The sequence below is a fragment of the Gymnoscopelus braueri genome, assembly GCF_963280865.1.
Source record: "Gymnoscopelus braueri genome assembly, chromosome: 22".
In the NCBI taxonomy this organism is placed as follows: domain Eukaryota; kingdom Metazoa; phylum Chordata; class Actinopteri; order Myctophiformes; family Myctophidae; genus Gymnoscopelus; species Gymnoscopelus braueri.
Window position 1 is genome coordinate 14274104 of NC_137624.1, and position 27135 is coordinate 14301238.

At 42.6% G+C, this 27135-nt stretch overlaps 1 protein-coding gene across 1 annotated transcript in view; it reads right to left on the minus strand.

The window, feature by feature from the left end:
- Positions 1 to 27135, minus strand: part of LOC308078777 (ephrin type-A receptor 5-like) — a 110784-nt gene that overhangs the window by 68030 nt on the left and 15619 nt on the right. The window contains exons 3-4 of the mRNA XM_080420127.1: positions 16938 to 17231; positions 15924 to 16407 (exon numbers count right to left, since the gene is read on the minus strand). Of these exons, the coding sequence (XP_080276253.1) occupies positions 15924 to 16407; positions 16938 to 17231 (778 nt within the window). The remainder of the gene's footprint in view (positions 1 to 15923; positions 16408 to 16937; positions 17232 to 27135) is intronic.

Here is a 27135-nt window from a genome sequence, read left to right on the forward strand (position 1 = left end):
TGGTCATTCATTTTTCTCGGTGGGGATGTTTTATCCCTGATTTTGGTCAGACTGAATGAAATACACACATTTCCTTTTGGGAAAAGGAGACAGAGACAGAAACATTTTATGTAAACCACATTAACCCTGGTGTCCCTATTTTGAGCAAACTAGAGGTTCTGACCGCTATGCGGCCCCTCACACCTACCTACGAGCCCTATTTGAATGTAATGTCTGTGTTGTTATTATGCTTGTCACTGACGCCATTGCCAACACACCATCAGCTGCCTTTACAGCGCCTCAAGAAAGCGGTGACCCACTGCTACAGTATCCCCTAACTCCCCTGAGGCCGTACAGACCGCATCTCCTTGACATTACTACAGAATGCCATGAAGACGGGTTCCAGTAGCAGTGCCACACTATGGCACCCAGATCGAGTTTGACACGGGCTGTCATGGCGACTGACAGGCGGGGGAAAACAGAGATCATGGGAGCCCGACCGACCTCTGAAAGGAAGTGGGAGTCCAGGGAATTAAATTCCAAGTCAAAGTCCATGTCCTGGGAATTAAATCCTGCACTCTGCGGACACTAGTACCCTTTAATACTATGGGTATTTCACAGCATGGCACCTAGGGGGACGAGCTGTGTAGAGTAGGGCCTGTGTGTGTGTGTGTGTGTGTGTGTGTGTGTGTGTGTGTGTGTGTGTGTGTGTGTGTGTGTGTGTCTTTGTCTATTTCTTTTGAACAGTAATCGAGAGCACCTAGTATTTCGTTACTATATCAGGCAGAAACCTCGTATCTCCATATTTCAACTTTTTATGTTTTTTTTTTTTTTTCGTAAACCAGTGTCACACAAAAGTAGTGAAAATAGCAGATCTACAAGCTCACAACAAGTTGTGCTGCGAGGCGTTGTGAGTTTGCAAATGGGCTATTTTCTAATTTTGTCTTTTTAGAGTAATAATAAAAAAGGAACGGTTTTGGACATACAAGATTTCCACCCGACACCAACGATTTCTTTGTTCTTTGACTACAGACTGAATTTGCTGTGTATCTTCATGCTCCCCAGAGGAATGAATGATTTGCTAGTGGGGCCTTTAGAGTTTAGCTGACAACTACTCAGTGTAGTGTTTTCTGAGAGTTCCATGAAGATGCTATCAAAATCTACCATCAGCACCGGGATTCCCGTGTATGTGGCGTACATGTATGTAGCTGATGTGGGCGACGTGTTAGCAATTTTACACGGACAATGTGCAAGTTCTACCAATGACAGCCATATCTACCCAGCAAACAAATATTACGCTTCTCTAACCCTTTATTAAGGGAACCATAATTTGGATGGGGTGCACAGACAGAAAATAAAATGGCTAAATAGGATGCAATAAAAGCCTGGGTTGGTGGGTGTTCTCTTTTCACTAGGTTCATCTTTTGTCTGTTAACACCCAGCTGTACAGTAGTGCTGCTGTGTGTCAGACACGCAAGCCAATCAATCGCGCTGTCAATAAAGCATTTACATATCAAACTAGAGGCCTTAGTCTTGTTTATAATCATTCAATTCAGTCCATCAAGGGTCTGCTACTGAACAATCAATATAATAGTAAAGGCTCATCCCAAGTTATCTGAACCTCAAACATGTAGAGATTGCCGTTTACCCAGCACTAGACAAACCACAACATTTCATTTTATAACATCGAACAACGCTCATTCACATATGGCAGATCGCTGTACACATAATTATTATAAATAACTAACTACATGGTACGTCGCTAAATACATGTGATAACTACAAGTTTATTCGATTAATATTGTGTTGAGTTGTGCTTTCATCCAAGCATCTCCACGACATTCCACTCGGCAGCACGAGGAGGAGGGGGTCTTGCATCCCCCCTCCTCCCCTTCCCCCTCTTTATCTCTCTCTTTGTCAATCTCTCCGATGGTCTTTCCCTCTCCCAGTTATCCCTTTCCCTTTATCTCTACTCCCACCACACACAGAAACGCACCACCACCACCACCACCACCCCATCTGAATCGACAATCGTCCGTCTCTCTCTCACTCCCACAGGGTTTTTTTCCCCTTCCATCTCTCTCTCTCTCTCCCTCTCTCTCCTCACTTCTCCATAACTTCTCCTCTCCTCCTACCATTCATCTACATCTATCTAACCATCCATGTTGCTCCCTCCTTCCCTTCCCTTACACTCCACTCTTCTCCCCAGCCTCTCATCCCCCTTTCCCTCTTCTCTCCCTTCAGTCTCCCATGGCTGACAGGGCTGCAGGCGATCGCCAATTATCCCAGCGAGATCCTGTCTGCATCCATACATCTCACACACAACCACATAGATGGTGTATCTGCCACATAGCAATCCAACGCCACATGGGTCCCCCGTCAACAACACACACCTCATCCATATCCAATACACATATCTTCATCTTTTGTTCTTTGTGTTGCCACAGATATATCTTTCATCTAAATGACGGAGGTATGAGCATTCTACTTCCCTGTCCCCGTGGTATTAGATCCTACTTTTGCATGATTCATGTATGATGTTCACTATACGTATGTGCCACACAACTTTCAAAACAGGTGTACTGCGGTATTTTGACTGTGAAGCACATTCTCTAGTCTAGCCCATTAAGACCTGAGGCTGATTCTACAAATGTCTTATATATCCTAACAGTTTTCTGAAACACTCATGTTGCTATAATATCAGTGGTTCTCAAACTTTTTCATGCCAAGGACCCCCAAAATGATATGTATTTGGTCACGGACCCCCATCTCAGAATATTTAGTTCCAGGGACTCCCAGAAGCAAAGATTTTAGTTACAAATGTTCGCTTAAAGAATATTCAGGGTCCCCACACATTTTTAGCAATGAATTTCCAAAACTTTTCCAAAACTTTTCCAGAATATTTAGCCCAATTTCCAGGCCTATAAAACAATCATTCAGCGCAATAATGTGTCTCTTACTCCTATGTACAATGCCCAAAGATAGGCAGTGTAGCAAAAATAAAGCATAGAATATAGAATAGTACAATTTCATTCAACATTTCGTGCACAATTAGGGCATAGCTCACTGGAAGACTCATTATGGCATCCGTATGACTTATTTTTTTTAAATAATATTGCCTTGCATTTGCCCTATTTATGAATTAAAAAGTAATGAAGGATGCAAGGGCGTTTTAAATTACACTTTTGTTGTTGGTTTTCCTATGTTTTTCCTATTAAGTTAATTTCAACAAGAGGATACTGTCAGACACAAGGAGGGATGAACATAATTATGCAAAACAAATCAAGAGTGGTAAATTTAAAGTGCCATTTATTTTATTTTTTATTTTTATTTACTTCTCCACTACATCTCAGAGGCAAATATTCCTACTTTTACTCCACTACACAATTACCGGTATTTGAAAACTTTAGTTAGTTACTTTGCAGATATACATTATTAAATTATAAAACATACATTAACCACTTTAGCCCAATTTTATACATAGGCTATTTGAAAATAGCCGATCTACAAGCTCACAATGCATCACCATGCGTTGTGAGCTTGTAGATCAAACATTTTAGTAGCCTACTTTTACTTTAGGTACTTTAAGTATATTTTGATGCCAATACTTTTGTACTTTTACTGAACATTGGCCTTTACTTGTTGTAACAGAGTAGCCTATTTCTTCCCATGTTTGCTACTTTTACTTAAGTAAAATTTGATATCTGACTACTTCTTCCACCACTGAATAGCGGAGCTTTTTTCACTCACTGTAGCTTACTGTTTGCTGGTGGTCGTTTGAACTTTATAGGCTATAAATAAAATATGAAGTAATGAGGGTCTCACTATAGGCCTAGCCTACTGTGTTTAAAACAATCCTCAAATATGAAGAACAAAGTGATGTGCAGTATAGCTGATGTGTTGTCCGTCCACTATAGGTATTTGAAAATCTAAGTTCCTCCACTCTTTATAAAACGTCTGACAATAAAAAATAGCCTATACTATAGATGTATATCGATGTATATCGAACTATTTTTTTTTCACTCTATGACAAAGCAGTGTGCAGATCACAACCAGGTCCACAATGGAAACACGTTCCTTTAGGGTTTTTTGTGTTATCCTTTTAACAACCATTGTAAAATCCTACCTCTGTACTGTTTACAAATCTGTTAAAGTATTTAATCAATAAATAAAAAACAATAAAAAGTGTTTGGGGGCGGGGCACAGCCGCGAAACCTCGCTCAAATAGAGACCCTGCGAGCGAAAATAGGAGGGGTGGACGACGTCGTTGCACGGTTCGTTGTCGCTCGCGGTAGGTCAGGACGGTCTCATTCAAAAACATGTATTTTAATGAGATTTCATCGCCCGCTCGCGCCTCGCGTCACGTCACGTCCCATCGCTGGCAGTGCGGATGGGGTGTTACACAGCCCGTTCGGCGCAAAACTACTTATGTTACATATTTCGTGTAATGTTATACATGTTTATGAAAATGTTTTGTATTAAAAAAAATCACACCCTGTGTGAAGTGGGCGGTGTCTTGCTAGCTAATCACAATACTGAATGGAGTCGATCAATCATGTACAAAGGATAAATACATTTATTGAAACACTCTTTATGATGGACAAAACCATAACTTGAAAAAAACCAAATTTTGGTTTTTTTCAAGTTATGGTTGCTTATATAGGGCTATGCACATGTGTCATGTGACACTGGCCAATCACAGTCCTGAATAGGCTGTGATTGGCCAATCACAGCGCAGGATAATTCTACTAATTTCCTGGGCCCAGATCACAGCGCAGGAAAATGTACATTTTTCCAAATCTCACTTATAGGGGCGGTTTCACCGCCCAAAAATCGATAGCCAAATATTTTTCCAGGACCCTTGATAAATTCCAGGACCTTTGATCAATTCCAAACCTTTTCCAGTACTGGATTTTTTTATTTTTTATTTCAAAATATTTCCAGGAATTTCATGACCGTGGGGACCCTAAATATATATATTCAAAGATTTGCAAAAATGTCCCATGATTTTTCAAAAATAGCAGATCTACAAGCTCATAGCGAGGCACTTGGTGCAGTGCGATGAGCTTGTAGATCTGCTATTTTTTAATAGCCAAAGTATAAAATAATGGTTAAAGTGGTTAAAATCTAAAAGACTGCTATCTTAATGGGCTAGAGCAGAACAAACTCTGCCACCACCACAGAGGGCATTGTGCGTCCGACTTATGAGCACAATATTGGTGTTTGCCAAGCGAGCGAGGGATCACATCGCTGCATTAGCCTCCCCTGCCGTTTGGTCAGGGTGCCTGCTCAGCGGGGAGAGGGGCTGGGGACGACAGTGTGAAGCTCTCCAGGTGAAACTCTTCAGCTGAAAGTTTCAGGCGAAACGACCCATATTCACCCCAAAATGTCATACAGTTTTTCACCGCTTGAATAGTTGCTTTTTGCATCCGACGCTGATGCCACAAGGCACCCTTTCCCAAGTTTCCACCTCGTTGGTATGTAACTCGAACAGTGCAGAGTCGGCAGAGACAGGTTTCGTGGGATTTGTAACTCAAATCTTTGCTTCTGGGGGGTCCCTGGAACAAAATATTTTGAGATAGGGGGGTCCGCGGCCAAATACATATCATTTTGGGTGGTCCTTGACATGAAACAATTTGAGCACACCACTGATATAGCAACATACGTTTTTCAGAAAACTGTTAGGATTTAGAAGACATTTGTAGATGCGTTCCCGGATTGAATGGGTTAATGTTCTCTAGCATCTAAACATGGCGCTACACTAGAGGGCAATCACGGCATCGCCAAGGGATGCTGACCATGTGGCCGTATTTGACCAGTTGGGGTGAGAATGTGTTGGCAGTGACAGGGATCACAGTATGCATGGTGAATGGGCAATGACTAAATTGGGGTGAAAATGTGGCGAAATATACAAAAAGATATTCACCATATTGAAGCTGTTCTTTGTCTGAGAGCCAACCACAACATCACTTGTCTCCTCTGGGTCCTGACCCACTGATGGAGAAACACTGCTCTAGAATCTCAACTGCAATATTTTTCCAGTGACCCCGCTGGCTCCTAACACAATAACACAGTAGGCTAGACAGTCTGTAATATCACCCATAAGTCAAGTATTCATTAGGGCTGCAACTCTCGATTAATTTTGGATTATTCTATCAATAACAAACTTTATTAATTGAATAATCGAGAAACCGTACATATATAATATCAACTAATCAATTAACCACTCAAGCCCTATTTTATACTTCGTCACACAATGGTGTCATGCAAACTGTATGTATTCATGTATTCACACAGTCAGTGATACAGTACTGTCATGTATTCACACAGTCAGTGATACAGTACTGTCATGTATTCACAAAGTCAGTGATACAGTACTGTCATGTATTCACACAGTCAGTGATACAGTACTGTCATGTATTCACACAGTCAGTGATACAGTCCTGTCATGTATTCACACAGTCAGTGATACAGTACTGTCATGTATTCACTAAGTCAGTGATACAGTACTGTCATGTATTCACACAGTCATGTATTCACAGTCAGTTCATTTATTCATGGAGTCATAGTTGTGATTTTACCCTGCGTGACGGGCAGTTACACAGAGATGCTGTACTGTGCTTAAATGTTTTCCATAAATAGAGATGTACTTTGCACTACATGGAAACACACAGATTCCTTGGGGACAGCTGGGAGAGATGGGAAAGAAAGGCTTGAGAGAGAGAGAGAGAGAGAGAGAGAGAGAGAGAGAGAGAGAGAGAGAGAGAGAGAGAGAGAGAGAGAGATAGAGATGTAGAGAGAGGAGGATGAATAAAGATAGATACACTGTGAAATATTTTAATTTAACTGTACAAGACTATATAAATGGAACAAAATGGACCAGTAACTCTGGATCTTAAAACGCACGCTCAAATGGATAAAGGGAAACAGGGAGAAGGGTGGATGAAGTAGTTAATGGAGAAGGACAGAGAAAGAGGTGGAGAGAGCGGTGAGGGAGCCAAGCAGACAGAGGTACAGAGACAACAGAGAGAGAGAGAGTGATGGAGAGAAGGGTAGGAAAGATGGATGCAGAGAAAAAAAGGTATGGAACGATAGAATGAGAGGGAGAGAGAGGTGGGGTGCTTGGGTGGGGGTGGGGTTGGTATTGAGTCCATAACCAGTTAGCTTGTTCTGGCCTACATTCAGAATGCTTCAGTAGACACATCCCCCCCCCCCACACACACACACACAAATTGCATACATCACTTGCACACAAAGACGCACCTGTATTGTACTCTGACCTGTGGCCCATTGTTAAATACAATTATGCACAAAGAGATATGCATGCTTGCAGAACAGTCATAAATATGCTGTTAACAGTACAGTACACGGATGGATACATTTAAACACAAACATACAGTACATGCACGCACACACAAACATACAGTACATGCACGCACACACACACACACACACACACACACACACACACACACACACACACACACACACACACACACACACACACACACACACACACACACACACACACACACACACACACACACACACACACACACACACACACACACACACACACACACACACACACTCACACACACACACACACACACACACACACACACAACCTATTAACATGCAGAAAGAGAGTGAGAGACAGAGAGAGAGAGAGAGAGAGAGAGAGAGAGAGAGAGAGAGAGAGAGAGAGAGAGATTAACCATTAACAGTTCAGCACACAGAAGTTAGCACACAGAAAGAGAGACAGAGAGTGAGATTAACTATTAACAGTACAGTACACGGATGGATGCATTTAAAACACACAAGCACGCGTGCGTGTGTTTTAAATGCATCCATTCGTGCATGCACACATGCATGCACGCACACACACACACACCTCTATCCAGACACAAAGACACTAGATACTCACACAAGCACACTATAACAAAACATGCACGGTGAAGCAAGGCTACACTGTAAAGCAAAAGCAGGCTATATCACCACTGGTGCATTAAGTGTACAGTGCACAGATAAAGACATGTCACTTAGCAATTTTCTTCTGAGAGGTTTCTTCCTTTAACAAAATGTAAATAATATGACACCAACATTTTCTGAAAGGGCAAGATAGAAACGATAATGGGCGGAAAATTACACGGCCATATCTGCTTTTAGGTGGCTTTGAAATAGGCTCCCATCAGGCAGATGTTCAGAGCTCTTACACCTGAAAGGCACACCGATTAACACCCCCCCCCCCCCCCCCCCCCCACACACACACACACACGTTCCTGTGCGAGAGATTGTTTTGCTTAGTACTGTAAACAAGATTATTAATCACAATTATTGGTAATGAGGATTTTTTGGGGGGATGAAAAATATGTTTTAAAAAAATAATATATAGAATAATTGTTTTCATGGTTTTATTCCTCATTGCACTTGGTGGGTGTCGTGTCTGTGGCCAAATGGTACGTAATGGCCTCTGTGATTTTATTGTGCCTGATGGATGGGGAGATGGGTTCTGGTTATTAACCGCATGAATCCTAGTGTCCCCTAGTAGGGGGCGAACATAGTCTATCACCAAGCTCACACTGGCTCTTTTTGGGTAGATTTGGAAGGGAAGGGAAAAAAGGAGGTGTGTGTGTGGTGTGTGGAGTGTGGTGTGTGTGTATATGCATACACGTGAGTGTCTCATGTGTCCGTCTGAACTGGGGGCTAAATAAACATTGCCAAGAATTATTGGAATATTTTCATGACTGCAAGCATGTACTATACCACAAAAGTGCAGTTTCTCTCACGTAATCTGGAGTGCAGAACACCTGCACCGTCTTCACAGTGGATGTGGATCACTGGCTTCCTTTAAAAAGGCCTGAAAATCAGGAGGCCAAAGGGGGAGGTAATTATCACTTCTCCCTTAGACAGGTGATCACCCCCCCACTTTTTTTCTCTACTCTGTGCATATAGTGTTTTATATTTGTGATGATATTGAATTATGGTGCTATTTTGTATGTTATGTTGATGAATTGAATTCATAGGACCCCAATGGAAACAAGACCGCAAGGATGTTTTTGGTGTTATCCTTTTAGATCCTTTTACTCGTGCTGTTTTACATTTCTGTCTAATAAAATATTCAATCAATCAATCAATCCACGACTTCTTTTCATATCTATCTATCTATCTATATATTTACAGTATATATTTATATATCTATATATATACCTACATATACTGTACACAGGCCGTCTTGGAATCAGAAGGTCTCCGGTTCAATCCAGTGTCCTTGAGCAAGACACTGAACCCCTAACTGCTTCCGATGAGTAGGTTGGTGCGTTGCATGGTTGCCTCCACTGTCAGCGTGTGAATGTATGTGTGATGTGAATGGGTGAATGTACTGCACATGGTAAAGCGCTTGTGCAAAGGTGCAATAGAAATGCACGATTTACTATATTATAAAAATAAGATGGGTGTGCTGCATCCTTACTGTACCTCAAGTATTTGAGGCACGAAATGTTCAATCTGCCTTACTAACACAGGTAAATCTGGGCTATAGAATTAAAGTAACTGGACCCATAGGGCTATTTTTACACTGTGTATAAGCCCATGCCTACACCTATCCACATTACTGGTGTATCCGTAATCACAGTACCCCTTGTCTTGTCAGCCATAGGCTTGCATCAGCAGTCTGAGCGAATGTGCGGTCTGTGTCACTGTGTCACTATGTCTTCAGGCATGCCATTAGGCCCGGTGACAGCAATTTCCCTAATTATCTCCCCATAGAAATGCCATGCGAGATGTATAGACATCGGTGTTACATGTGGTATTTCAGATGATTTGACATGTCATTCACTTCACTTGCACTTTTCTTTTTTGCACATATGGTAATATAAATAATTTGTGTCCTCACTGCATCTAACTCACACCCAGTATAACAATCACCAAGGTGTGTTTTTTCTGTCCTTTAGCTTATTACTACTGCAACTGAGCACATTAGCATCTTTCCTCCTTGCACAACAACAATCATCTGAACTGCAAGGTGCAGAGTCGCCCATTTGTAGTTGAACATAAACATATGTTGTTTTTTGTCACAATAACAATAATAGTAACAATTACGGATTTGTGCAGTCCCTTCACTAATGAAGTTGCAAAGGGCTGCAAAATAAAATGAACAAGGCATACATATCAATAGGGGAGTCTCACACGGCTTGCTTCATCAATGCCCATGGCTCATTAAAAGCTTACTCAGCGACCTTCAGAAACTATATTGGACTCCTCAACAACAACAACATACAAAATTAAGTATAGGCACAGTAATGCAAGCGTATAATATAATGGATGTCATTATACTTATACCATTATACTATAACAAAAAGCACACTAAGCAGAAATAGTACACCTGTAATGAGCAAAGTCTGTGAGAGTGTGTGTGAGAGTGTGAGTGTGAGTGTGAGTGTGTGTGTGTGTGTGTGTGTGTGTGTGTGTGTGTGTGTGTGTGTGTGTGTAAAAGAGATAGATAAATATAAAGTACAAGATAGATAGATAGATCGCATGCGCTAGTTGTGCCTTACTGAAGACGTTTCTGGCTTCAACGAGGGCAGGAGGGAAAGGACTGAGCTCGTAACGCATAACCTCCTCCAATGACAGCTATACATGTATGTACATTTTTTGCAATTGAGATATAGCCATTTTAAGCTCCATTGGACGCCATCTTAAAAAAATAAAAACGCCTTTAGAATCCATTGAAAAACCTTTCATATCAATTTGTTTGGGGTTAAGTGATATTTTTTTTTCACATTTTGACTCACCTAATAGATAGGAAGAGAAACAAAACTGTGTGTGTGTGTGTGTGTGTGTGTGTGTGTGTGTGTGTGTGTGTGTGTGTGTGTGTGTCCGTTTGTGTGTGCGTGTGCATGTTTGTGCGTGCACATGTTTGTGTGTGTGTGTGTGTGTGTGTGTGTGTGTGTGTGTGTGTGTGTGTGTGTGTGTGTGTGTGTGTGCGTGTGCGTGCACATGTAGGTGTGTGTGTGTGTGTGTGTGTGTTAGGGCATTCACAACTAATGATTTGTGTGAGTCGACTGTTTTGACCAATTAGTAGTCGACTAGTCAACTAGTCGAAATTAACATAAAAAAAAAAAAAAATGCCATCCTACTACTATATTACTATTATTATTATCCTCCTGCCCTTATTTTTATGGCCTTTTAAGGGAAGCGCTTCTGGCACAGCAGCACAGCACCACAGCAGCGTCTCCAAGGATCCCCATTGCCCAATAATAGGCTTTTATTGGGCATACTTTTGACCCCCTTTTGATAAAAAATAAAGTCAGGAGGATAATAATAATAGTAAGACGGGCCATTACTATGGCATTAAAACAAATTAAAAAAAAAAAAAAAAAAAAAAAAACCATTTTTTTCCCCCCCTACTATTCGACTAGTACCAACAGAGTCGACTAGTGGTTATACTAGTCGACTAGTCGACTAGTTGGTGAAAGCCCTAGTGTGTGTGTGTGTGTGTGTGTGTGTGTGTGTGTGTGTGTGTGTGTGTGTGTGTGTGTGTGTGTGTGTGCATGTGTGTTCTAGGACACACTGTCCTCTGGTACTCAACTAATGTGTTGGTCCCGCTCCCCAGCGGATCTCCTCTGGTCCCCGGGGAGCGGCGGTGGAGCAGGTGGAGTGTGGAGCACAGGGTGGAGGAGACGTTCAACCATTGGGTCAGGACCCGAAAGTGGGTCATGATGAGGCGTTCAGATGACATGTGTATAAATCCACATGAATACAGGAATACTGCATTATTTGGTACACAGAATGTTAAACCCCAGCATCCGTATTCTGCGGGAAAACCTTTGCTGAAAATGGCCAATGTACAAGTTCCACAGTGAAGATATTTAATGTTGTGAGAAAAGTCACTGCTATAGGGCCATGAGGCACTAGTTAAGGTACCGGTAATTTAGATAGCATTTTATTTAAACAGCATTATTTTTGATATAGTATTGAGTGATATTGCATTAGTTGATATAGTATTGAGCGATATTGCATTAGTTGATATAGTATTGAGCGATATTGCATTATTTGATATAGTATTGAGCGATATTGCATTATTTGATATAGTATTGAGCGATATTGCGATGAATGTATTAAAAACACCCTCATGAAGACCGTTCTTGGTCGAAACATGTTGTCATGTTTAATGCATTAAAGTTCTTTTTAACTCTACATCCTCTGCTCCACTTTTTTGATTGCTCGGATCTCTTCTTCTTTTTTTTAAGTATTGAGGGATATAGAACTATTTGATATATTATTGAGATATTTCTACAAAATTCAGTTTTCCAACGTGAAATCTGCTGGGCATTACAGCTTCCACTGATTCCACATTTCAACGCTTTGAGGCCTTATAAAGTACCCAACCAGTGGCTCATGATGAAATTATCAGATGAAAGATTCACAAAGAACCACTTCAATAGACAAACACTGCATTATGTACAGTATACAAAATATCTTGAGTTAACCACTTAAGCCCTACAGTATTTATGCCTTCTTAAGACAAATAGTGAGAAAAAATAATGACATGCGCAAAATATGGACGATTAGGTTAAAAGTGAGTAAGCTTAATTTACACTGTACTCCATTGCATGACAGTTTCTAATTTACAAACCAGCATGTAAATCAATTATTTTTGGTAAGCGACACCATGTAGTATGGAGTATATATCAAATGGCTTTCGAATAAAAATTCATTACCACCAGCACCTTGTATTACAACTATAAAGCCTTTACGGCTTGGGAATCAGCAACTAACTCCCACAATTCAATGTAACTCTGTCCTCTACCTTCTGTCCTTTGTCCAGGCAGCTAACTGCCTGCTTGACATTTCATGTGGTCTCCAAGGCCTTATTCACACACACACACGCACACACACGCACACGCACACACACACACACACACACACACACACACACACACACACACACAAGCTGCTTACCTCATCAGAGTCTATGTGGCTTGAGAGCTCTTGAAATCAAAAGGGCAAAAGGCCCCTTCCACGCACGCACGCACGCACGCACGCACGCACGCACGCACGCACGCACGCACGCACGCACGCACGCACGCACAAACGTACACATGCACACAAACGCATGCACACTTTTTTTTGCCAGAAATGTATTTAGGTTTACATTTTCTAGTAAAATTAATATCTTGAAATGCTCTTTCAAGGTGAAATCAAGAACCAGCAAATACCATGTAATATATTTCAATAAGATCAAGGTGCATACAGAGGTGCATTATTGCTGGTACAACTAAGCCAAAGTGCTGTTACAACTGTTGACAAAGCACTGTCTTTTTTTTAAATAAGAAGAGAGGTGAAAAGAAGAAAAGAGGTGAAAAGAACAGAAGAAAAAAAGAGGGAGGATAAGAAGATGCAAGGAACGGAGGAGAGGAAGGAAAAGCAAAGAGTGGTGTGAAACCATGGAAACACTTGAGGGAACCAGAACGTTCTTGGCTCAAGATCACAGAAGAGCAGCTAAAACAAAGTACTGCCAAACACTGTCAAATCATCAGTGTTCATTTAACTCTGAGTCTACAAATGGAACCAAATGGAAGGGTCCATTTACTGTACAGTATGTAGACTCTTTAAGTTACAAATGGATAAATTAACACTGAGGATTTTACTGTGAAGCACTGGGGGAATACCATGAACTCTAGCAGCTACTGAGAAGCACGCATGCGCACGCACGCACACACACACACACACGTGCATGCGCGCGTACACACACACAGACAAAAAAAATAATCAATCTGAGTCAGTAAACAGGCGCACACACACACACACTCTCACACACACACACACACACACACACACACACACACACACACACACACACACACACACACACACACACACACACACACACACACACACACACACACACACACACACACACACACACACACACACACACACACACACACACACACACACACACACACACACAAATGTACAGAGGGAGATATGGAAACAAACACAAAAAAGACAGAAAAACAAAGTAAACACTGAACAACAAACTAGGCACTATAGTGCTCAGCAGAACACCTAGAGCTCTGTGCAGAATAACAACTACATCCTGTCAGGAAAGTAAGTTTACACAGTCCCTTTGACTACACTCTGCCCAGCAAAACCCCATGTTGAACCCTTATGTTTGGCGTAAACAGCAAATAGGCAAACTTTTCCACAAATGTTCAGGAATTTTCAAAAAAAATTTATCAACGTGATATGAATTGTAAGCTTAAACACAATAATCATTATTTCGTTATCATCACTGACTTTGTTCCATCCTATGTTCATCCTACTATGGGCTTCTAGAGTAGTGGTTCTCAACCAGTGGTCCTTGAGGGGGTCCCCAGCCAAATTAATAGTTAGAAACCAAATGGCCCCACATGTGTCTGTAACTCTGAGAGTGTACAAATGGAACCAAATGGACCCTAACGGGTCCATTTGGTTCCATTTGTACACTCTCAGAGTTAAATGAACACTAATGATGATGATTACAGTGTAGATTAAGACCCCCAAAAAATCAAAATGGTTGAGTCCCTGGCATATCTTTTCAAATGGGGGTCAGTGGGCTAATATGTGTTAATTTGGGGGTTGGGGGACGCGAAAAAGGTTGAAAACCACTGTTCTAGAGGAACCAAACTTGGTCGTCACTTCAGCTGCACAAGAGGGGGAGGGGGTGAAACCTATACGGTTGGCAGTAGACTGGTGACCTAGTTTCGAAGCCAAATGTTACATCGCGTTTTTCGGCACATTTTGGCTCAGAGCCAGATGATGTGTGGCAGCTGGCGAATTTGGACGACGCAATGTGCCGCATCGGTGGGAAAACCACCGTCGCTTCTTCACCGCGGTACGACTGTAAATATTTCATACCATCATATCCCTGGAGTTATCCTAACCACTAAGCATTCACAGTGAGTGGAGAGCATAACTGTGCAGGCAATAGAATAAATCCACTTTGTGTCTGATATCATTGTGCGTATGCAAATTACATCGAACCAGCCCACAGTTCTAGGTTGAGCCATGGGAATATAAATCACATCTATTTCGCCGATACTATGCGACTGCAACTCCTTCTAACCAGTGTTGCGTGAATAAGAACCTTTTAAATGGTGATTTAAACACAGCATAAAGACAAGTCACACCACTTCACGGTGGTACAGTATTAATGCTGCAAAGAGGCGAGAATGTAACGAACATCAAGACAACCAAGGGAGAGGACATTGATTCTCTCCAGGATAATCTGTTTCAACACCCTGATACTCAAATAATCTAAAGATATTACTTACATAGCCATTAAAATTTTCAGTGGTATGCACTGAATTAGTGAGCCACTTTTATAGGAATATGCTGATTATTAGAGCTGTGGTATTGTGTGCAATTTACCAATTCCAATATGTTATGACCACACCAACATCTATACAGTAGATACTTCCAGTATCCTATATAGTATACAGTATATTAACATGCACAGGAACACTTCTTGCACCATTGGGTGCTTGGACTTGAGTGGCCTTGAGTGCACACACTCATCACATCATGCATCACCACATGATTTACACATACATGTGAAAGGACCGCAATGGAAATAAGCCGCTGGCTTTCTTGCGTTTAACCCTTCTGATAATTGTGTGACAATGTATGTATTATGTTTATTATCAACAGAGAGGTCAAAGTCAAATCCTCCCTAATATAACTCCTGATACACCAGAATGTAGACACAGACACAAATACGGTCAATCACATGTTCTCTCTCACACACACACACACACACACCCCCACACACACCCCCACACACACACACACACACACACACACACACACACACACACACACACACACACACACACACACACACACACACACACCCCAAAGCCCCCCCCAAAGCCTCCTCTAACACAGCAACCTCTCACCTTGACACGATCCGTTGATTTCCTCGAAGCCCGCCTGGCAGACGCACTTCCCGATCGGCACCAGCCACTCGCCCTCGGCGCTGCAGTGCATCCTGGGCCGCTCGTCCAGGGCCAGGGAGCTGTTGACGCAGCGGCCCACCACCTCCACCAGCTGCGAGGCCTCCGAGCCCGGGATGGTGGCGGGAAACTCCGCCAGGCTCTTCACCAGCAGCGGGCAGCGCTTGTAGAACACCCGCACGGACACCAGGGCGATGCACGAGCCCAGGTCCTGGAAAGCCAAGTAGAAGCCCTTGCGGGTCAACGGGCCCAGGTCGCGGACCTCCGTGTTGAGCTTCATGACGCGGTCGCCCAGGTCCAGCTCGGTGAAGCTCTCGTCGGCGGCGATGGTGTCCACCTTGGTGTACCGGCTCTCCTTTATCGTGCGGTCCTCTTCCACCATCACGCCGCCGCCGCCTCCTCCTCCTCCTCCTCCCCCCGCGTAGGCCTGTCACAATTATTACATAATCGTATAATCAATTTTTTTTGCATAATCGCCAATGGTTTCCATTTTGAAGAATGTTCACACATTTTCAAATATAAAAAAAGCAGAAATAGCAGATCTACAAGCTTACAACGCGTCACTTCGTGACGCGTTGTAAGCTTGTAGATCAACTATTTATGATATAACCCATTTTGGGCGGGAACCCCTATTTGTAACTATACATTTCAGGACGGGAACCCCTTTTGGGGTACCTGTATATAGCAGAATACATTTGTTTAGAAGGCGTTTTTAGAATCGGCTTCAGGTCTAAATGGGATAATAAATAATAATAATAATAAAAAATAATGTCAATAATGTCTTCGTATATTTAAGTCATGTCTGCCCAGTGCAATTTTTTATAATGAAGCCAAAAAGGCAAACAGAAATAAAAAAGATTATTCATATGTTCCCCAATGTTCAATGCGGCCAAACGCACAATTAAATCGTTAATAGCAATTATTTGAGACTTAAACGTGTAATCGTGACAGCCCTACCCCCGCGTCCATCATCTCGTCCTCGCCGTCCTCCTCGCCGTCGTCCCCCTCGTCTCCCTCGTCCGTCTCGTAGTAGTACATGTTGAACGTCTCCTTGCAGGTGCCGCCGACGCCGCCGGGCAGACTGTTGCAGTCGCGCAGCGTGAACTTGAGTTCGATGAAGACCCGCTGGGCGCCTTCCGTCAGGATCCAGTTGGTGTGGAGCCAGTTGTTCTGGTTCTGCTCCATCACGCGGCACACCTGGTAGGTGTGGATGGGGGCGTAGTCCTCATCTACCTCCCCGATCTCCTCCCACTGAGAGAGAGAGAGAGAGACAAACACCACTGTTGATTTTGACAGCACATTTTGATTTAGTTTCAGTCATAGTCTTTTGAATAAAATTCCATTTAGTTTTAGCCATATTTTAGTCACCTGAAATGTTTTAGTTTTAGTCTAGTTTTAGTCGACTAAATAACATAAGATTTCAGTCAACAAAATCTACAGTTGATTTAGTCGACCAAAATGTATTTTGGCGGTGTCTTAATGGCTGATTTTACACTTGGTTGCGTGCTGAAAATAGCAGATCTACAAGCTCACAACGCGTTGCAGCGCGACGCGTTGTAAGCTTATAGATCTGCTATTTTCACAACACAACAACCAAGCGCAACCAAACATAAAATGACTTGTCTTAGTTCTACTGGATCTCTTCTCCACTAGTCCCTCCATAACATTTTAGTCTAGTTTTTATTTGTCGACAAAATTGTCAATATATTTAGTTTTAGTTTTAGTCACCATGAATTACTTTTTACTTAGTTTTCGTCAGAGAAAAAAGGTAGTCGACAGACATTTTTCATCATAGTTTTAGTCGACGAAATCAACAGTGAGGCACAGAGAGACAGAGAGACAAAGAGAGTGACGGGAGAGAGGGAGCGAGAGACAGAGGGAGAGAGGGGGCGAAGAGACAAGAGAGTGAGAGAGAGGGATGGGGGAAAGAGACAGAGAGAGGGAAGGTGAGGGATAAAGAGAGGGAGAGATGGGGACAGACACAGCAGGGAGAGAGACAGATAGAGGGGGAGAGAGAGAGAGAAAGAGCGACAGAGGGGGAAGGGGGGATGGAGGGAGAAAGGGAGGGGGAAAGAAAGCACAATGGAAAGAGATGTGAGATGGAGTGACAGAGAGAGAGAGAGAGAGAGAGAGAGAGAGAGAGAGAGAGAGAGAGAGAGAGAGAGAGAGAGAGAGAGAGAGGGGGGAAAATGTGAGATGGAGAGAAATAAAGAATATGAAGAGAGAGAGGAGGAGAGGAAAGGTTGAATGATAAACCAGGACCGATGCTTCCTCTGAGGTGATTACTGGTCAGGATTCACACATAGCGTTCAGTAAACACACTGTAAAGAGCTATTTAATGTCATCATAAACTACAGCATCACAGGTTTACTACACAGTAAAATTCTCAGTGATCATTTATAAACAGTGGACACAGATGTACACGTTTCTCGCACGTCCGTGTGTACATTCTGTGTGTCCGTATGGGAGTGTGTGTGCACGCTCGCTCATGTGTGTGTGACAGTGTGTGTGTGTGTGTGTGTGTGTGTCATCACATGTGTATCTGTGTGTGTCAGACAGCAGAGATCAGCATTAATTCCGCCCGCAGGGCCACCTGGGACCAGGCTATTATCTGCATCACTAACACTCTCCCATGGCCTAATACAGGCCCTTCATCATGTCAGCGTAATACCTGGGACCAGGCTATTATCTGCATCGCTAACACTCTCCCAAGGCCTAATACAGGCCCTTCATCATGTCAGTGTAATATGGCCACGGGGACCAGTCTATGATCTGGTGTTATAGCATAATAGCCTGTATTAATCAACCAGTGGCTGGAGTCATTTGACTGTTGGCTCGCCGTCGCTCATCTCTCTTGTTCTACTTTTGCCTCTCTCTCTCTCACACTCTTTGTGCGCGTGTGTGTGTGTGTGTGTGTGTGTGTGTGTGTGTGTGTGTGTGTGTGTGTGTGCGTGTCTGTGTACGTCTATAACAATATCTCACGGGTATGCGATGTCTGTCTGAATACATGCTTGTGGTCGAGTACATTTTGTATACACAAACTGCACCCTCTGTTCGTTCGTCCCTCTCTCCTTCATCTCCCACTCTCTCTTCTCCCCCCCCCCCCCATCTTAGTCCTCGTCTTGCTCTCCATCGCTCCCTGTCTGGCCTTCTTGCTCTCTTCTTCTCATCTCCCACACTCTCTCTCTCTGAAGCTCTCTGTTTCTTCTCTCTTCACTCCGCTCTCTCTCTCCTAGTCTAGTCCAATCAGTCCCAGTACAGACATTAAGCTTCTTACTGGGCAGATCACACCGATCCAACAGCCTGCACTGGGATTTACAGGGCTTAATGCCTCCCCCTTCCGCCCCAAACACACACACACACACACACACACACGCGCGCGCGCGCGCGCGCACACACACGCGCACACACACGCACACACACGCACACGCACAGGTGGAAGTATGTGGCTGCACTCTCTCGTGATCACTGTGGGCAGCCCGAGGGGGATTTGAACCCACAACCCTCCTGGTGTTAGATAGAAGCAAAGGGGTAAGTGTCAGTTGATCTGTGGTGGGAGCACCATGGGGAGATGCCTTCCATCTCTGCATGTGTCTCATGTCTTACACATTGTTGTAAAAAGGGTTTTTATTTTATTTATTGACTCTAAAACTGGCTAGCTAAAATACCAAAATGGTAAATGTGATATACTACCAAGATACTAAGAAAATACTACCAATCAATCTAGGCTAATCAAAAGGAATGCGTTAGATTTGTTTTGGTTGATTTGCAGTGAACCTTCCCTCTAAAGCTAGCTCTCCACCACACCAACGTGGGGGGCGGAAGGCGTTGGAAATCGTCTTTTGCCGACAACCTGCTGACAACCTGTTGTAGATAGTGCCGTGCCGTCGGGTCGAGACTTCTAGTCGAACGTTGATCGCCGACCGAACTTGCTCGGTTGGGTCCCAACTCCCGACAGACTAGAGCCCATGGGGTGTGGGGTGGTGAGGAGGGGGGAGTGTGTTTTTTGTTTTGGTCCAAACTGAGGTCTCCAGTGTTGCCAGATTCTGTGAGTGAAACAAGCGACCAGGTCTATGGAAACAAGCCCAAAAGAAGCGACCAGTTTTACCACTTGAGCCCTATTACATCAGCTATTTTCAAAAAGTATCTCGAAAGCAAGCCCAAATAAGCAACTACACTTCAGAAACAAGCCCAAATAAAAGCAACCCACAACTATGAATATTTACAAGCGACAATACAGGAAAACAAGCCCAAGGTCGCTTATAATAAGCAGACCTGGCAACACCTGGGCAAACAATGTGCTGTCAGCCGACAGTTTGCTTCCTGTTGTAGTCTGAAATAGTCTGTTTGGTGGAGAGCCACCTTAAGGGAACAAGTGGACAAATGACCCCCTAAGTATAACAAAGTCCCCCCTCACTGTCAATTTAAAGTATTCAGGCCTGTACCATCCTCTTGTCTGCGTTTCTGTAACTGAAAGTGTTTTGCAGGGTGGAGTCGTTAGCCCCACGCCCAACCCCCAACCTGGAGGACCAGGTGCTGCGCAAACCAGTGTCAAACACCACCAGACAGGCTCTGACTCGGAATCCTCAAGGGAAGAGAAACAGAGGCCGGACAAAAAAACACCTGGCGGCGGGGTCTCCAGGCAGACACCAAGAGACTGGGATACACCTGGTCGAGGATAGAAAAGAAGGCCAGTGACCGAAAACTCTGGAGGTCCCTTGTCGACGGCCTATATACCCAGTAGGGGTGTAAGGAGTAAGTAAGCAACCATCCTCTTGGTGTACAATGTACACCACAAATACTCTCACCCATTTGTGGAAAATATGATGAAAAATGGTTCACCTGAACATATCACTTTTTACTGCATGGATCTGCATGAGTCTATAGCCGTCTAGAAGAGGGTCTGTGAGTCTATAGTGTGTCTGTGTGTCTGAAACTAATCTTGCATCAGCAACAAAGTTCTTGTGCTCTCATACAGAAGTACTACATAGATAAGATATGTCATAGACGATCCACATTGGAGCCACGCCGTTCCCATGGTATCCCGATTCCGAGATCCACATGATTCACTTTTTTCCACATCTCAATAGACCAGGGTTTTTGCACCACTGAACTCTCGAATGTGCATTCATCTTCGTAATGAGGGGGTTGTGCACTGCAACCCTGTCTGTAGTTGATGACGGACTGTTTCTTGCCAACACCATCTGATCATGTCCTGCATTGACATTCTACCCAGAGAAGAGTTGCTCTTCTGTACCCCATTTATTGATGTCTTTAATTCCCACACAGTAGACTGGAATGCAGATGTCACTTTAGTCACTGTTCCTATCGAAACGCCATAGTCAGCTGAGCTCATGCCATCCGTACCTCGATAATGAACCCTCGTTCATTCATATGAGTCACTTAGATCTTTTCTCTTGCCATCTTGATCCAAAATTTAGGTCAACTTTGCTTGTTCAGCATTTTTGTACATGCCACAGAGCATGATAGGATGTTAATAGCTTAATGGTATCATGCAGTACACCAAGGACAGGAAGCAGACACATTTGCCATGTTTCTGCCCACTCAGTTATTTAGGTTTTACATTTAATTTGTCACCCTTCTGTACGTCACCAAGCAATCAATGTAAGTAATGTGGTCTATATGGTTGGTAAGCAGTTCACATCGTTGCTGTCCTTTTTAGGAAATGGAAAAAAGAACCAGCTCCAATGGATCCATTGTAGTTATTATTTAGTCACAAGCACGTGCTTATACTTTGGGTCAATATTTTTAATAAAAGCCACAGACGTATCCGCTTTCAACCTGGTATCCATATTTTGAGGCATGAAAACTTAATCTTGCCCTTTGCCTGGCGGAGATGATGATACTGAAAATCACTCATACATTCTCTCTCCCTTCACATTTCATAATCACATTATCTATGTCTGCTAAATTTTTACATTTTAATCCCTGCATCCATAGTGATCTAAATGTAACTGTAAGCTTCAGATCCCCTAGTGCACAGACATCACAATAGATAAGGCTTTATTGATCCCTGTGGGGAAATGCAGGTGTCAGAGCAGCAACAGCAGTACGCATAAAAGCATGAAAAACAGGATAGGTGCATGGGTACAGGTAGAGAGATACAAATAAGAAATACAAAAAATACAAATCACCCTAAAATCACACTAACCCTGCTTCAAGCTCTAAAACCTCTACCCTTCCTCCCCCCAAAAAGGATACTGCCTGTATTTTTAACCACTTGAGCCCTATATACATACTTCTACAAGTATGTATATGATCTACAAGATCTACAAGATCTACAAGATCACATGGCGACACATTCGGAGCTTATAAAAATGCTATTTTCACTATAAAAAAAATATAAACATTTTTTTCACTATAAAAAAAGTGACATTTTAGTTAAAGGAGGTGTAAGTGATATGTGTTGGTTCAAATAAGTGTTAAATAGCTCTGTATTATCTTCAGTAATCATTGCTATATAGAGTTTGTTCTGTAACAGGGGTCTCCCCCATCTCCTCAGTTCTTTAGTAAACAGAAAATACGTTTTCAGATCGGGGTACCAATTTCATCGAATCAGGAGAAAGAATTAATTCCATCCAATCAGAAGAAATAATTCATATACACAGGTCAGGATATACAGTGAAATTGAAAGTGATGAAACAAATTAACATGAATTGCAACACTATAAAATTCAAGCTGATAAATGGGTTCTCTCTGAACAAACACCCTACACAACAGAAATGATTACTATAACTTTTTAACAAAAATCTCTCTCTTTTAACTACAAAATAATACTTACTGTACATCACCATTTCATAATCTATCATTGTTAAAGTGTAGTCAAGTAGAAAAGCGCAAAAGATGTATAATGTTTAAAAAGACAAATATCGCACTGCATTAAAGTAGAAAGACACTCTCAGATTTAAATGAACACTGCAGATTTTACTGTGCAGAATAAAAATTGACCCTCAGGACTTTGCAGTTTTGGGAGAAGCCTTCTCAACACTGCGGTCATTATTCGTTTTCAGATGTGAGGTGATGAAAGCCTTTATTAGCACAGATCCAGAGTTAATGGAGATATGTAACAGAGACACAGTTGACAGCCAATCAGTACCAGTAGGTATGTACAGTAAGTGCCACCTGCATGCCAGTCCCTCTCGATGTCCACATGCCAGTGGCTCTGGCTCTTTCATAACCTGTCTTATGCTTAAGTTATATTCGTTGACGTCGTTCAACGGTGTCGCACGTTGAAAATAACCAATCTACATGCTCAAAAATGTGTCACGTTGCAATGCATTGCGAGCAGGCCCATACCCTGGCTGCTATAGTTCTATTCAAATATCGTTCAAGGTTTTTTTATTTTATATTTTCACATACAGGTCTATAATAAAGGGCATACAAAAAACAGTGAATGTATGTTACCCCTCCCACCCCCCCAAAGTTCCCGCTCCGAAAGAGCCACAACCCTGGTATCTCATTGTACCATTAAAACAAAGGACAATACAAACAAATAAGACACAATTGCAATGAAAAATGAAAACAAGTCAAAAAAATTATAAAAATAAAGTATACACAGTAGAATATATATATGATTAAAGAAAGATTTTAAATGAATACAAAATAAAACAAAATACAGAAAAAATATAATACAAAAACAAATTCAGTGGGGTCAAGTTCTATTCAAATATCAACGGTAATACAACTGAAAACTATGCAAAAAGAAGAGAAGGAATCGAGAGTCGACCCGGTAATAACAAGGGGGATCAGATTTCACCGACACGACTCGACACTTGTTGATTACACGTAGACTGGGCGAGCCGAGGGGGTCGCCCTTCCGATTCCCAGACGGCGTCCCTGCCCACTCAGCTACCGTATGACCCGTCTTCTCCTGTGCCGCCCGCCTGCGCCTCATGCACATACTCATGCCTCGAGCTGCTGCTCATTATTGTGTCACCAAGACGCCGAGATGGAGAGAGAATGAGAGAGTTGTCGACCAAATACAGACAGAGGCAGACAGATGGACGGAGGACTCGGGAAGTTCTAACACCAAAATTACAAAGACTACGTGGTTACTGTTTGACAAAAACAGGTAAAAGTGTTTATTGAAAACATCTCATCCACCACCTCTACACCCAGGGACTCCCTCTTTCTTTGGTGTTTCGCCCAGGTGGGCGTGGTTATACTGTATGCCTAAACCTAACCCTAACCTCACGGAAAATATGCCTTAACCCAGTGGTTCCCAAACTTTTTTGGTCGAGACCCAAAAGAGAAATTTGATGTCTTATCCCGGGGCCCAAACTAGTGAAAATAGCCGATCTACAAGCTCACAACACGTTGCAACGAGCTTGTAGATCTTCTATTTTCACTACTTCTAAACTACTGCATATTTGTATGTATTTTTTAATGGAATTTATATTTTTGAAAATAAAATATTTTGAAATATATACGTACCGGTATATGTATTTTGTTTAAATAAGACGTAAAAAAAAACACGCCCACCTGCGAAACACCAAAGAAAGAGGGAGTCCCTTACACCCACACCTGCTTCCACACACATGGTCACATGGCATTCAGGGTCTGGTGACGCTGTAGAAGATTTCTCGGTTGAAAATGGGGCCCGGCCCAAACGGGATCGGGATAATCCAGTATGAATCAATCGCTAAAGAGTCCGACTTTGGCCACGCCCCCATCTCAGAAAACGGTTACTGCACTGATAGGGCTTTCAGACTGAATAATGGAGTGAAACGAAATGAAAATTCAGGCTGAGTGTCAGGCTACTCACGTCCAGTAACACTGGACTCTCTCTGACTTCTTGCCACCTTCTGTGTTCTTCTACGTTTACTCTACTTTTACAGTGAACTCTGTCCAACTCTGTTCTGTAGAGCAGTGTTTCCCCAACCTGGGGACACGCTCCTTTGTCTTCCTGTATTTTGTTTGTCCTTTTTATTGTTATTTAAGTTTTGATTCTTTGACAATAAAATAAAAAAAAAGGTCATGCCATGTAACTTTCATGAAAAAATTGAACTGAGAGAGAGAGAGAGAGAGAGAGAGAGAGAGTGGGTGGGTGAGAGACGTCAAAGAGTGTGTGTGTGCATGTGAGAATAATGTTTGACAGGATTTGTGTGCGAGAAATGTGCGTGAGAGATTATGTATGACAGAAAAAGTGACATTGTGTGTGAGAGACAAGTGACTGTGTGTATGTGAAAATGTGTGTGTGTGAAAAAGGGGAGAATGTGATAGTGTGTGTGTGTGTATATGAGAAATGACAGAGCGAGGGCGTGTGACTGAGAGGGCGTGCGTGCGTGCGCTCGCGCGAGCGTGTGTACGTGTTATGACATGTGTGCATGTGATTGTGTTTCCACAACTTAACCCATTCAATCCGGGAACGTATCAGTGTCATTTTAGATTTCTTTGGCTATTCAAAAATAGCAGATATACAAGCTCATAGCGCGGCACCGAGTGCCGTGCTATGAGCTTGTAGATCGGCTCTATTTTCAAAAAATCGTGAAAAGTTGTGCAAATCTTTGAATATATATATTTAAGGCATACATGTGTCAAATATTTTGTCCCAGGATCCTCCAGAAGCAAAGATATATGTATTCAAAGATTTGCACAAATGTTCAAGATTAAAAAAAAAATAGCAGATCTACAAGCAAGTGCCGCGCTATGAGCTTGTAGATCTACTATTTTTCAATAGGCAAAGTATAAAATAATGGTTATAGCTCCAATCTAAAATGACACAGATGCGTTCCCGGACTGAAGGGGTTAAGTAGTGTGTGGTTATGTGTGCATATCTGTGACAGACCATAAGGCTGTGGCTTGAGCAAGACGATGAGACCCTAACTGCCCCCGATGGTTGGTACCTTGCATGGTTGCCTTCACCGTAGGTGTGTGTGTGAATGTGTGTGAGAATGGTTCAATGTAATGCACTTTGGATAAAGGTCCTATGGCAGTCAATAAATAAATCTTGAATGAATGAATATCAAGATCCATTATTTATTCGGCATTTGAGCCACGGACTACCATTTGATGAGATTTAGACTCTCAGACACAAAACTTTGAATATTTTGTTATCATTGGATAAGATTTGATCCACAATTCCATGCTGTATTGATGTTGGTACCATAGGAGAGATAACAGGCAAACCTTGATCAAAAATAACAATTCTTCTACATTCTCTAATTGTGTAGACTTCTTCAATTAAGTATCAAGATGTTTAACAATAATTTCACTCTTGAGAGCGTAAAAGGGTCCATTTGGTTTCATTTGACACTCTCAAGAGTTAAAGATCTAACAAGGGTCCATTTGGTTACCAACTCTCCATCATTAAGCTGGGGACCACCTGGAACCCCCTCAAAGACGACTGGTGGTCCCCGGACCACTGGTTGAAAACCACTGTCCTATAGAACTGCAGACCATTTCCCATTGCACTTGGATGTGCATGTTTGTGTACCGTACTGGTGTGTGCAACCACCTCATCCACAGGGGAAGCCATTAACATTGAAACAGCTACTCTACTCTCACACATAAAAAAACACAGTGTGTGTGTGTGTGTGTGTGTGTGTGTGTGTGTGTGTGTGTGTGTGTGTGTGTGTGTGTGTGTGTGTGTGTGTGTGTGTGTGTGTGTGTGTGTGTGTGTGTGTGTGTGTGTGTGTGTGCGCGCACACGCACGTGATTGTCCGTCTCCTGAGAGTATTCTCAACACCAAAGTCTATAAAGCTCTCTATGACATGTCATTACAGCGCATTATCACTGACCGTCATGGTACCAGTACAGAACGCATCCTCTCTGCTCCTCTCCTCTCCATCATCCTCTATTCTCCTTTCTTTCCTTCATCCCTTTCTCTTTGTTTTGCTTTACTCTTTTCTCCCAGCTGTTTTCAGAACCAGACACGGTCAAATATTCACCGTTACTTGAACTCAAGAGTGTACGAATGCAACAAAATGGCAACTGCATGGCCTACAGTATTTCTTGCCTAAAATGTACAGGTCATTTACAAATAAGCTGCCGGAGATGAGCGTTCAGTGTCTGTTCTTCCTTCTCCCTGACTGTGAGCTCGGACACCACGGACACGCCTGGTTTGCAATACAACGGAGCGATAGGAATCGCTGCAGTTGCTGGGGGGGAATTCAGTGTGAGGGTCCATTTCTAC